The 13,371-nt window shown below is 38.6% G+C and overlaps 1 protein-coding gene and 1 pseudogene across 1 annotated transcript in view; both read left to right on the top strand.

Moving 5' to 3' along the window:
* The window catches only part of FMO5 (flavin containing dimethylaniline monoxygenase 5), a 29,953-nt gene extending 19,663 nt beyond the window's left edge, over window positions 1-10,290 (top strand). The window contains exons 6-9 of the mRNA XM_034989836.1: window positions 1,366-1,565; window positions 5,076-5,428; window positions 7,024-7,096; window positions 8,974-10,290. Of these exons, the coding sequence (XP_034845727.1) occupies window positions 1,366-1,565; window positions 5,076-5,428; window positions 7,024-7,096; window positions 8,974-9,319 (972 nt within the window). The 3' untranslated portion in view covers window positions 9,320-10,290. The remainder of the gene's footprint in view (window positions 1-1,365; window positions 1,566-5,075; window positions 5,429-7,023; window positions 7,097-8,973) is intronic.
* A 1,824-nt stretch (window positions 10,291-12,114) lies between these two features.
* On the top strand, window positions 12,115-12,658 carry LOC118000383 (annotated as a pseudogene).
* The last annotated feature ends 713 nt before the right edge of the window (window positions 12,659-13,371 follow it).

The raw sequence follows: 13,371 nt of genomic DNA, 5'->3' as shown, positions 1-13,371 counted from the left end.
CACCCTTTGCAGGTGGTGCACTATTCTCACAACAGCCTTGGGATGTATTATTGTCACTACTTTATACATAGGGAATCTTTTAATTGAGACTCTGAGCATTTACTCACAATATAACTTATATAACAAAAGTTATACAGACTGCACACAAAGCTGTGTGATTCCTAAGACCAAAAATGCTCTTTCAACTGTGCTTAATCATCAGTGTGTGTAAGGTTACCATCAGAGAGAATGTATGAGTGAAGTACATTATTATCCCTCTGTAGACTGGTCACCTTTTTATATGAGAGTTTATAGACAAAAGACCATAGAGCAGGTACTCATGTACCTTACAATTCTGGAAACTATCTCCAGAGAGTTTTGTAGAGAAAGTGATACTTTCACCAGGTAATTGAATGTCAAAAGTTTATCAGCTCTGAACATGGACTTTAGCCAGCAGAGGGCACCTAAAAACTGACCAGCTTCCTGTTGTTCTACTAGTGATCTGCAGTTTTACCGTTAAATAATCAATGAAACACTTCTTCAAGCACAGGCTTTGGGGTCATCAGACCTGGGCTGGAAATTCAACTCTGCCACTTACTAACTGTATGATTTCAGGCAAGCTATTCATTTTCTCCATGCCTCTCATCTGTAAAATGGGGATAATAATACCTACTTCAAGAGGTTGTTGTATTGATTAAGAATATAGATTAAAGGACCTGGCACAGTGGGTTACAGGTCACAATTCTCAATAAATAGAAGCAATGATGATGCGTTGGAGAGACTGAAAGATGTCTCTTCTGTACCTTCCACCCTGGGGGAAACACATTTGCAGAGACAGAAGTGTAAAAAATTTAATATCAGTATACATGATAAATAACAGGGGTTTTTGGTAATAATGCAAATAATGTCAAAGGCAAAAGAGACTGAGGGTTTTAGATTAAATGACATCTGATTGCTTTCAGTTCTACTGCTCCTTGATTTTACAAGAATTGGGCAGGTTAAGTGCTAGAGAAGTTCAAAGGATGGAGAGAAAATTGTCAAGCAGAATGGTCAGTGGTGTCTTATGGAGGAGGCACACTTATCTGGATCTTAACAATAAATAGTCTTTGGAGAATTAAGAAAATAGGTGGCTTTTCAAGGAGGCATAATGACATTAAACAGAAATGCAGTGGTGATTGAAAGACACGTTCTTGGTCAATGAGTGTACTAATTTAATTGTATTCTTAGTGTTTGAAAAGGTAAATTGCAGGATATAAAAAAAAATTGCGCAGGGACTAAAAAGACTGACAAATGAGTTTGAAGTTAATCTTGAAGAGAGTGGGGTGCTATTAAAGGATTATGAGCAGAGAATGACAAAAGCAAACAATTTTTTCCCCCATGCCCCAGGTTTTCCTCAGCACCAGGAGAGGGGCTTGGATCCTGAATCGTGTAGCAGACTATGGTTATCCTTTTGATGTGTTATTCTCTTCTCGATATAAGCATTTTCTTTCGAAGATTTGTGGTCAATCATTAGTAAACAGTTTTTTGGAGAAAAAGATGAACCAAAGGTTTGACCACAAGATGTTTGGCCTAAAGCCTAAACACAGGTATGTTGCCATGATGGGAGTGGGGCAGTGATGCTCAAGGCACAAGAATAAGGACTGTTCACACAGGCTAATCATAGAGCTATTTCTACCCATACATGGAGAAAATCCACAGATCTGAGATCAGATTTCTACTTTGCACCTTATAGAAGTCCAAGATCTACTGTAATCTGTAATCTTCAGCCTATGATTCTCCTTGGCATTAACCATTTGATCATTTCCTCAGATATAAGTTCTTTTTACACAATACCCAGTAACAACCAAATGGTAGCAGATGGCAGTGTATAATTCATTCATTCATCCCACAAACATTGAGTACCTGTTATGAGCCAAGCATTATACTGTGCATGAGAATACAGAGACTAAAGACCTAATAGTAATACTAATACAAATAATAAGACCTTACTTTTCTGAGGACTTATTATAAGACAAGCACATTGCTAAATGAGTTCCATGTATGATCTCATTTAATCCTCACACCCTATAGGTTAGAAGTATTTTTTTTAATCTCTATTTTGCAGATATAAAAACTGACACCTCGAGAAACTAGTTCGTCTGAGGTCACACAAGAAATAAATGTCAGACTCGAGAAATGGATCTTACCTTAAGTACTCTAAGGAGAAGACAGGCAATAGAGTATGATAAATGCATGGAGTGTTCTGGGGGTATGAACTATGGGAGACCTCACACAGTCAAGGAGATAGACTGTGAAAGCATTTCTAGAGGCTGATTTTAAATGCTTTTTTCCAACTCTTTATTTTTTTTAATGTTCAGATTTACTTACTCCAAAATAGTAAGTACAATGAGTACCCATATACCTTTCACTTAGATTCACCTATCAACAGTTTGCTACATTTGCTTTCTCTCTCTCCCTCTCTCTGAAAATAGATAAATCCCCACGTATACAGCATCCATCATCCATAGATGCATACATACATATTTTTCCTGAACCATTTGAGAGTAAGTCACAGTCACTAAGACACTTTGCCCTACATTCTTCAACATATATTGCCTAAGAAATAGGGCATTCTCCCACATAAACGTAACAGAGTGCCCACAAGGAAATTCAGCATTGATAAAATACAATTTTATATATACAATCTAATATATCACATATTCAAATTTTCTAAATTTTCCCAAAAATATTATTTACAGCTCTCTTATTTTTAAATCTAGGATCCTTTCAGGTATTACCCAATTGCATTTAACTGTCAGGTCTCTTTAGTCTCTCTTCATCTGAAATAATTTACCATTTTTTGACATAAGCTTTTTTAAAAGAATTGAGCCAACTGTTTTATAGAAAATCTCTAAATTTGGACTCACATAATTGTCCTACCTTTACTATATTCTGGTTAAGCATTTTGGCACAAATATTCATAGGTTATGTTGTACCTTCTTGGTGGATCACACCAGCATCCACATCATATTAATTTATCCTGTATTAATGAGGTTAAATTTGATCACTTGGATAAGGTGGCACCTACCAGGTTTTCTCCTTTGTAAAGATGTTTTCCCTTTGATCAGTGGGGTGATACTTTGAGACTATGTTCTTTCACTCATTTATTTCACCCAGTTATGGAAACTGTAGCATCCATAACTTTGGTGGTTACAAAATCAGTTGAGGCTTTATGGAACAATAGGAGCTAGCCAAGTAAGTAGGGTAAGGAAGTAGCATTCTAATTCTAAGTACAAGGTCTTAGAATAGTGAAAAATACATTTTGCTCTGGGACTTGCATGTTGTCTGGTTTGGCCAGACTATAATAAAATGGCAAAGATGAAAGAGTGATTGAGCACATCTCCAGCCTCACCAGACAGGTATATTAAAACCTTTGTGGGGCACCTGGGTGGCTCAGTCATTAAGCATCTGCCTTCAGCTCAGGTCATGATCCCAGGGTCCTGGGATTGAGTCCCGCATCGGGCTCCCTGCTGGGCGGGAAGCCTGCTTCTCCCTCTCCCACTCCCCCTGCTTGTGTTCCCTCTCTTGCTGTGTCTCTCTCTGTCAAATAAATAAATAAAACATTTAGAAAAAAAAAAACCCCAAAAACCTTTGTATACTCTGCTAACTAAAACATTTGGAATGAAGAGTCCAGAGGCATTGAAAGATTTCAAGCAAGTGCGTGACCTAATAATAAATACATTTTGGAACGACCACTCCAAAAATGATGTAGAAGATAGACTGAAGGGGGATGACGCAGGAGGCCCTAAAGACAATTGTAATAGTCTAGGTAAGATAGAAAATAGAAAAAAAACTATTCTGAAGATACTAAGTGGAGAAAGGGAAAAGCCCGTGTGACCAGGTAGAAGACTCCAGTTTTGTGGCTTAGGCAACTATGTAGATGGTGGTACTGTTTGTGAAAAGCAGTAAGCTTACAGAGAAAGATGAAATCATGAGGTCAGAATAAGAACAGAATCTGTACCTAAACTCTAAAGGTTAGAGTCAAAGCATAACTAAATGCAACAAACCAGTAACAGTAATGCCATGTTGCTGAGGCTTGGCCAGCTCTGTCTGAACATGCTGTGCTGAGAATCTCAGAGCCTATTAACTAAGGGCCCAAGGATCCAGACTGATTTTTAGAAAGGTCCAAGACACTAGAAACCCTATTTTTTTTTTTTTTTGGCAGTCTTATCCTATGCCGTCTCTAGGAAAATACTACTTAACAGGCCCAGAGGCTCCCAAGGGAATTCATGGAAAACCAATTTGACATAAATTCTAAAATCCTAGTCTGTGTAACCTTGGGCAAGCCACTTCTGTAGGCCTCAATCTCCTCATCTCTAAACTTGGGTAATGACACCTGTCCTGCCTCCTTCATTGGATTTGTGTGAGACTCAAATAAGTGAAGGTATATAGAATCAATTTATAACTATAAATCACTATATACATGTCATTTGAAAATGATGGTCTAATTCTAGCTCTTGGGACTTTGAAACTAGAAATGAGACTCAATAGAATGCAGATAGTCCAGTTCTCCAGACCTATTGATCTGTGGATAGAATCTATGGGCCTGTGGCCTTATCATATCACTGAGAATATTACTACTATTCCTTGAGAAACCATATATACACTCTTCAAATAAGACCATTCTTCTTTTACTTCTCCAATGTCTTCTCTTTCTTTTTTTCTTAGATTTTATTTATTAGAGAGAGAGAGCACAAGCAGGGGAGGAGCAGAGGGAGAAGCAGACCCCCCACTGGCAGGGAGCCTGATGTGGGGCTCAGTCTCAGGAACCTGGGATCATGACTGGAGCCAAAGGCAGACGCTTAACCAACTAAGCCACCCAAGCGCCCCGTCTTCTCTTTCAATGCCATCCAGGTCCCAACTTCTGCTCTGAGATTCTAACCTGTGCCAAGCTGGTATACGTTAGAGCTTTCCCAAATTTCATGGCTAGACCAGAGGGAGACCATTAGCATATTGTTTAACCACCTCCATCAACGTAGAATTTTACTGACATGTTACTGATACCCCTTTTTGTTTCTCGCATTTCTCTTTCTTCTGATCTTTATCACCACTTACAGAGCTCTGAGTCAACATCCAACGGTGAATGATGACCTGCCAAATCGTATAATATCTGGCTTGGTGAAGGTGAAAGGAAACGTGAAGGAATTCACAGAAACGGCTGCCATATTTGACGATGGCTCCAGGGAGGACCACGTGGATGCTGTCATCTTTGCCACAGGCTATACCTTTGCCTTCCCTTTTCTTGAAGATTCTGTCCAAGTAGTCAAAAACAAGATTTCCCTATATAAAAAGGTCTTCCCTCCAAACCTGGAAAAGCCAACTCTTGCAATCATAGGCTTGATCCAGCCCTTGGGTGCCATTATGCCCATTTCAGAGCTGCAAGGACGCTGGGTCACTCAAGTATTTAAAGGTAAGTGACTGTGCAAATTGACTCCCTAACTACTTAGTGGTATGTTTAATTATGTTTATGTTCTTGCTTTTAAATAGCTAAACAGTATGTATGACCGTAACAGTGCCTGCCATAAAATCAGTGCTCAAAAATTATTTTTGAGTGAACATAAAGTAATAACTTAGAACTGTAGACATATATTGGAATCTCCTGGGAAATTTTCCCAAAATAGGTATGCTTTGCCTGGTGGTGTTTATTTGATAAATCTAAGTGGGGCAGACATAAGATCTCTGAGAAAATATTCCTCCACTGATTCCAATGGGCACTCCAGAGTAGAATCCACTCATCTAGATTTTAGACAACTGATACATGTTTGTGAAGCAAAAGAATGTAATCTTTCATTATAGGGAAAAGCAAATATAGAAACGGTGTGATTTGGTTTCAGCCAAAAATTAAGACCTGGTTAAAGACTAGTCCATAATGTATAAGAGTCAACCTCTCAAATTCCTACTTTCCCCCCTTTTATATCCCCTCTTTCAGTTTTGGCTAGGAGAACATGAGAAAAAACTTTGGGGTTTGGGATAATAGGCTAAATATGAGTCAGGAGAATGATATAGCTTCTAAAAGGCTTAATTATCTCTAGCAGCATTAAAGAATTATAATATCCTAGAACTTAAATTGTTCTTCTCTAAGAACTTAAATTGTTCTTATCTAAACTGGTCAGCACATACCCAAAGACCTATTTTATTTTATTTTACTTTTCCCAAAGACATATTTTAAAAGTGAAACTGGGGTGCATGAAAAGGAGAGAGACAAGAATGGTTAAGGGATTTGAAAACGACATTTGAACTACAACTGAAGGAGCCAGAGAGGTTTACCTAGAGAAGATAAGATTCAGGGGCAATATGAGCGCTCCCTTCAAAGGTTTGAAGAATGTCCCATGGCAGAAGGATCTGATTTGCTCAGTATCACTTCAAAGGGTTGAACCAGAACCAAGGAGTGAAACTTTGAGGGTTGCACAAAATCAGCTTAACATTAAAAACAAACACACCAACCTTTTTTTTTTTTTTTGGTCAGCTATTGCCGTATCAAGATGGAATGGGCTGCCTCTGAAATTGTGAAGAATCCAAGCAGAATAGGAAAAAGCTTATCTTTATAGGACTTTAGGCATAAAATGGGATCAAGAATTTTTCCTTCTTTCCCTGTGGTATAAAGCCTGTTTATTACAAAGAGTACAAATGTGGGCGTGGTTCCCCCACCCTGCCCTTTTACTTCCTTCTTTATTTTTCATATACTTTTGAGACCATTTATTATTTCCTCATGTCCATTATTTAATTTCCCAAATAGGAAGATGATGTTAGGGAGGAGGAAGGTATTGGTTAGAAGGTAAAATAGGAGAAATATCTTCCAAAGACAAAGTAGAATAGAGTAAATTACTGTTGTTAATGTCATATTGTGGTGATGATGGGGTAAGGTGATCTAGTGAATTATAACCTCCTTGTGTACAGAAAATTATCCTGTATTTCTTTGAGTTCTGCATGGCATAGTGATTGTTAATAGGATTATTATTCCCAGTGAGGTAATTTTACACTTAAAATTTTGATTTTCCTCTTTAGGGCTAAAGACATTGCCCTCACAAAGTGAAATGAAAGCAGAAATAACTAAGGCTCAAGAGGAAATTGCTAAAAGGTATGTGGTTAATTTTTCTACTTAGTTCTTTTTTTTTTTTTTAAGATTTTATTTATTTTTTGACAGCGAGAGAGGGAACACAAGCAGGGGGAGTGGGAGAGGGAGAAGCAGGCTTCCCGCCAAGCAGGGAGCCCGATGCGGGGCTGGATCCCAGGACCCTGAAATCATGACCTGAGCCGAAGGCAGACGCCTAACGACTGAGCCACCCAGGCACCCCAACTTAGTTCTTAATTAGAGTGATGTTATACTATATTTATTAATTTTTTTAAAGATTTATTTATTTATATGAGAGAGAGAGAGTGAGCGAGCATGCAGCAGGGAGGGGCAAAGTGAGAGGGAGAGAGTCTCAAGCAGACTCCACCCTGCAGGTGGAGCCCAACTCAGGGCTCAGTCTCATGACTCTGAGATCAAAACCTGAGGTGACACCAAGAGTCAGACACTCAACCAAGAGCCACCCACGTGCTCTTATTGTATTATATTTAATCTTCCTTGTGTTATTTTAAGGATTTAGATAATATTTATTATTGCTTTTCTGGCAGTAAACTATCCTATTTCAACTTTCCTCCTCTCTTCCCTTTGACTTATTCTTGTCTGACTACCTTCTGACTGTGAGCAGTCTCCAGTAACCTTTATTGAGGGTCAACTATGTACACAAAGTGTTTTATATGCATGAGTTTATTTAATCCTTGCAACAACCCTACAAGGCTGGTATAGTGAATCCCTTTTGTGAAACCATGAATACTCAGCTCTTGACTCACTACTATAGGATAAATGCATGCCTACAGACCCTTAAGCCAACATAATATCCATAAGGGGAAGCTCTCAAAATTCTTTCCTGTCTAGTCCCATTTCTATAAAATTAGTCCCATTTCAATAAATTCCAATTTGGCCATCTGTTAGTTCCTCTAGAATTCCATCTCACCAATTCTACCTCAAAATATTTTCTATCATTTTTTCCTGTCCTTGTTTTTGGATTCCTCAAGTTATCCCATCTAATCTCAATTAATTTGACTTGGCTTTCCTCTTCCTTTCTGTCCTACTGTTCTTTATTTTATTTTCCTTATAGGAAGTAAAAAGTTACCAGTTAGCTCTCTAAATCCCACTCCTCCCACAAGTATCTGTTACCACATTTTCCCCCTAAAAAGTTCTAGCTCTTCAAATCTGTACTTAGTATTATCACTCCATCTGATTCTGTGTGGAGGGCCACTTCCTCTAGTGGGATGAGTCATCCTCCCCCTCCTTTCAGTATCCCAAATTAGCACTGGCCCTGGGAAGTCCTGCTCTGTGGAGCTTCTACCCCTGCCCTCATAAACAATTGAAGATCCCAAACTTGAGAATTTTTGTGGTGAGTCCTCTCATAATATCAGAGTCCTCTGTATCTGGATATGCTATATTTGTCTCTCTCTATCCATCCTTGTTTTCCACAACATGCCTCCTCTACTGTAGGTAGCACCCATAGATATTCCATGCTCATATTCCATACTCATTCCTACTTTATTCCTTCATTCTACTGCTCCCCTGACTTGTAACACTTCACTGTTTGCCATCAGATATATCCTCCACATCCTTCAAGGACCAATTGCTCTATTTTAACTACCCTCTTCTAACATTTATATTTAGCAATCTAAAACTACACAATGTACCAAAACTCTTATATTCTTTTCTGCTTCATGTATATCTATCTTCTGTCCTCCAGTAGATTATATAAGGTCCTTAAGGTTGGAGACAATGTCCTGTCTTTCTTCTCTGTTTTCTACAGTTCCTAGCCGAATATGGGAGCCAATAACAGGCACTCAGAAGCATTGAATAATTGATTGATTGATTGATTGATTGATTGAATTGTTGATAGGCTGTGGCTTTTGTCTTCTCTGCTTCAGGTATGTGGAGAGCCAACGCCATACCATTCAGGGAGACTATATAGATACCATGGAAGAGCTTGCTGATCTGGTGGGCGTCAGGCCCAATCTGCTGTCTCTGGCCTTCACTGACCCCAAATTGGCAGTACAGCTATTTTGGGGACCCTGCACTCCAATCCAGTATCGTCTTCAAGGCCCTGGAAAATGGGATGGAGCCCGAAAAGCTATCCTCACCACAGAAGATCGTATCAGGAAGCCAATGATGACTAGAGTGATTGAAAGCAGTAATTCCACAACTTCAACAATAACAATGGCCAGGTTTATGCTGGCTGTTATTTTCTTTGCTATACTTATGACCTACTTTTAGCTGTCCCATTTGTCATTGCCCTAGTTTTCTTTGGAAAATTGGATCTACAGATGCCTTAAGAATCTGATGAGATTGAACAACTCTCAGCTTCACATTGCCCAGGAATTTACTTTTATTGCTTTTGCCAAAGCATTAATCCTCTGTCCTCTTTTCACTAGAGTGAGATGCTAGCTTTTCATTCATATTGATTTCCCTCCCTTCCTTTCATGACCCATCACTTTTTCCTTTTAGTAACCCCTGGACTATGAGCACAGGTATTCTTTTAGCCATCTTTGTTTGTCCTTAGCAGACTTCTTTACATGTGGTATGTGCTTAATAAATGTTTGTTTTCATTTATCAAATATTATGGTGGGGAGCAAAAGTCAATATCTGTATAAGAAATGGGGACTCCATGTAATTCTGTAGCTGATAGGATTTGGTTTTCTATTAGAAGCTCAATCTTTTGTTTTTTTTAATATTGTAACTAAATGTATATCTCCTGACAGATAAGAGAAATAATGGTCTTGTATACATCTAAGATAAGATATATAAACACTTAACCATTTTATTTCACTAGCTACTCACTAGTATGTGTGATACTCTTTTCCCCTAAGCAGCATGTCTTTGTTTTTTCAATGAGAAAACTTTCTTCAGCTTTCTAGGCTCATGGGTCATTCTAATAATCTAGCATCTGCCAATAGGTTCAACTTGGTTGAAAAATTTGGGATTTTAAGTTAGCTGTCCTATCTTCTTTTGATCTCTTAGTTCCCATATTAGGATCCAATACGACTTTGTCTTAGATCCGTAGCTGCCAACTTTTGTAGTATGGCCTATGTATGTGATTTGATTTGTCATCCTTTACTCCTACTTTCTCCTCTCTACTCCCTCACACACACAGAATCTAAGTAGTACGTATTCAAAGAGGTCATTTATGTATTAAAACAGGATTAAGGGGCGCCTGGGTGGCTCAGTCGTTAAGCGTCTGCCTTCAGCTCAGGTCATGGTCCCAGGGTCCTGGGATCGAGCCCCATGTCAGGCTCCCTGCTCAGGGGAAGCCTGCTTCTCCCTCTCCCACTCCCCCTGCTTGTGTTCCCTCTATCGCTCTCTCTCTCTCTGTCAAATAAATAAATAAATAAATAAAATCTTAAAAAAAAAAAAACAGGTTTGAGGGGTGCCTGGGTGGCTCAGTTGGTTGAGCGTCCGACTCTTAATTTCGGCTCAGGTCATGATCTCAGGGTTGTGAGATCCTGCAGCAGGCTCACACGCTGGGTATGAAGTCTGCTTAAGATTCTCCTTCTCCCTCTCTCATTCCCCATTCCCCTCTCTAAAAAATAAATTATAAATAAATAAATAGGATTGATGTTAACTAAATATAGGGACATTCTGCTTATAACAGTTCTTTTAATGTCATACAATGTAGTTCTGAAAAACAGAGCAAATGAAATGAAAAGCAGGGACTTCCATTTATGTCCTAGGACTGCTGTTGATTCCTTTTTCTCATTTGTAGAATATTTGTTCTGTTTTTGTCTCACAAAGTTAAGTAAGTGTTAACTGTTAGGCACACCGAATTTCATCAGGAATGATACTGGGTGTACCAGCCAGTCTTATATTCATAAATAAACTGTTCTGCAATACATTTTTACATTGCTGCCTATTATTTAACAAAAGGATAAATGTGAACAAGGAACAACATTAGAAAGTATTATCTTTCCCAGTGTGAATACACATAGGAGAACCAGACTCCTATGTGAGAACTACAACTTCCTCCTAATCATTGAACTCTATACCCAGTTCCATGCCATTTGGCCTAATTTACCTGTGGAAATTCCTTTTGAGATTTAGAGACTGAGACATGGTATTACTTCTTAGGTCTTTTTCCTTCCCTAAAACTTGTGATACTGATGATTTATCATCTATAAAAATAGACCTAGTATCTTACAATCTGCAGATTATTCTAGTTCAAAAGTAAATTAAACATTGCTTGCTTCTTTTTCATTTTCTTCTTTTAACATATAAATTTGCCTCTTTTAACATGTAAGCTTATTGAATGAGCAATCCTTTGATAATACAATATCAATAAGTATCCCAGTTTCCTCTTTTAAGTAAAAAGTGTGTCATTCTAAATTCATTGACTCTCTCATTTTACTTACAATATGTAAGGTTACTGAAAAAAAAAAATCATTGGTTAACTTCTAAACCAAGCCAAAAGTAAGATATGAACAGGAAACTGAACTAAAAACAACTCAAGATACAAAGCCCTAGTTGCTGATGATTGTGTACTATTCATTAATTTACCATACCTTGCTTTTCTAATTATGTTGAAAGGTTGTATCACTTTCCCATTATATCATTTCCCATTATATTACACACACACACACACACACACACATTCTTGTTGTGCCAGAAACTAAGAAAGTGCTCAAAAATCAAACTGATAGGGGTATTTCAAAGGGATACAGAAGCCAACTGAAAGTGGTCGCAATGGCCAAGGGCAAAACAATCTGAGCAACAAAATAAATGACCTAATGTAATGTATCCTGGATAGGAACTGGAACATAAGAAGAAAATTAAGTAACAAATATGAGGTGGGTGAGTGTGTTCTGGGGGTGCGGCCGCTGCTGCCACCACTGTGCAGAACCAGAGCAGGAGCCACTGCCGGGGTGTGTGGGGGGGAGGCCCGGACCTGGGGGGGGGGTATAGATTCCCAGAAGTGGGATGACTGGATCAGAGGGTGGTCATCCTGTATATAACAGTGTGCGTCTCACTGCACCTTCAATAGCACTGAGTAGACCGTCAGTATTTAAACAGACCACATGATGCAAGAGTACAAGCTAGTGGCCCTTGGTTTATAGGAGGCATGGGAAGTCTGCTCTGACAGTTCAGTTTGTTCCTGGAATTTTTGTTGAAAAATATGACCCAATGATAGAAGATTCCTACAGAAGTCAAGTTGAAGTAGATTGCCAAAAGTGTATGCTCGAAATCCTGGACCCAGCAGGACAGAGAAATTTACAGTGATGAGGGATTTGTATATGAAGACTGGCCAAGGATTTGCACAAGCATATTCTACTACAGCTCAGCCCACGTTTAATGACTTACAGGACCATTTGATGGGTAAAGGGCACAGAAGATGTTTCAGTGATTTTGGCTGGCAATAAATGTGACCCAGAAGATGAGGGAATAGTTGGCAAAGAACAGGTCAGAATTTAGCATGACAGTGGCGTGACTGTGCCTTTTTAGAATCTTCTGCAAAGTCAAAGATCAACATTAATGAGATATTTTATGAACTGGTCAAAACAGATAAATAGAAAAACACCAGTGGAAAAGAAGAAGCCTAAAAAGAAGTCATGTCTGCTGCTTTAGACCCCCAGTAAGCAGTAATCCTGGGCCAGATTACAGGAATGAGCTGGTGCCTAACTGGGAAGTGCCAGCATTCCAGACTTCAAAAATGAAATCTGAACAGGCTTCTCCTGTTTTATACATTTTGTGAATAACTGAAATCTTATATTGGTTTCCACAAATTCTCTGGAGAAAAAAAACAAATGCTCTCTGTATAGCTCTTGGAAAATAAGACAATAGTAATTCTCCTTTGAAATAGCACTTATAACAGGTGTGAAAATAAATATACTTAACTCTAATATGATCATACAAAAGAGATGGATGCATTTTAAATGTTAGATATTGCTAGTATAATCAAATGATTTCATACTGACCTTTTTTTCTAAAGATTTATTTATTTGAGAGAGAGAGAGAGAGCTAGCTGAGCGGGGGAAGGGGCAGTGGGAGAGGGAGAGCAAGAATCCCCAGGCAACTCCATGCTGAGCGCGGAGCCCTTCACAGGGCTTGATCTCATGACCTCAAGATTATGACCTGAGCCAAAACCAAGAATCAGATGCCCAATCAAGTCACCTAGGCACCGCTCATATTGGCCTTTTTGTCATGATTTCACCCTGTCAAACACTAAAAAGTTGAACCATTATACTTATATCTATAATTATATAGATTATGAAATTTCCCCTCAAACTCATTGAGGCAGACAACTTTTTGAGTCATTGGCTTCATTTTGTATTTTAAAA

The sequence above is a fragment of the Mirounga leonina genome, unplaced genomic scaffold (genome assembly GCF_011800145.1).
Source record: "Mirounga leonina isolate KUSES-001 unplaced genomic scaffold, KU_Mleo_1.0 Mir_493, whole genome shotgun sequence".
NCBI classification, from domain to species: Eukaryota; Metazoa; Chordata; class Mammalia; order Carnivora; family Phocidae; genus Mirounga; species Mirounga leonina.
This window is presented reverse-complemented; position numbering and strand designations above follow the sequence as displayed.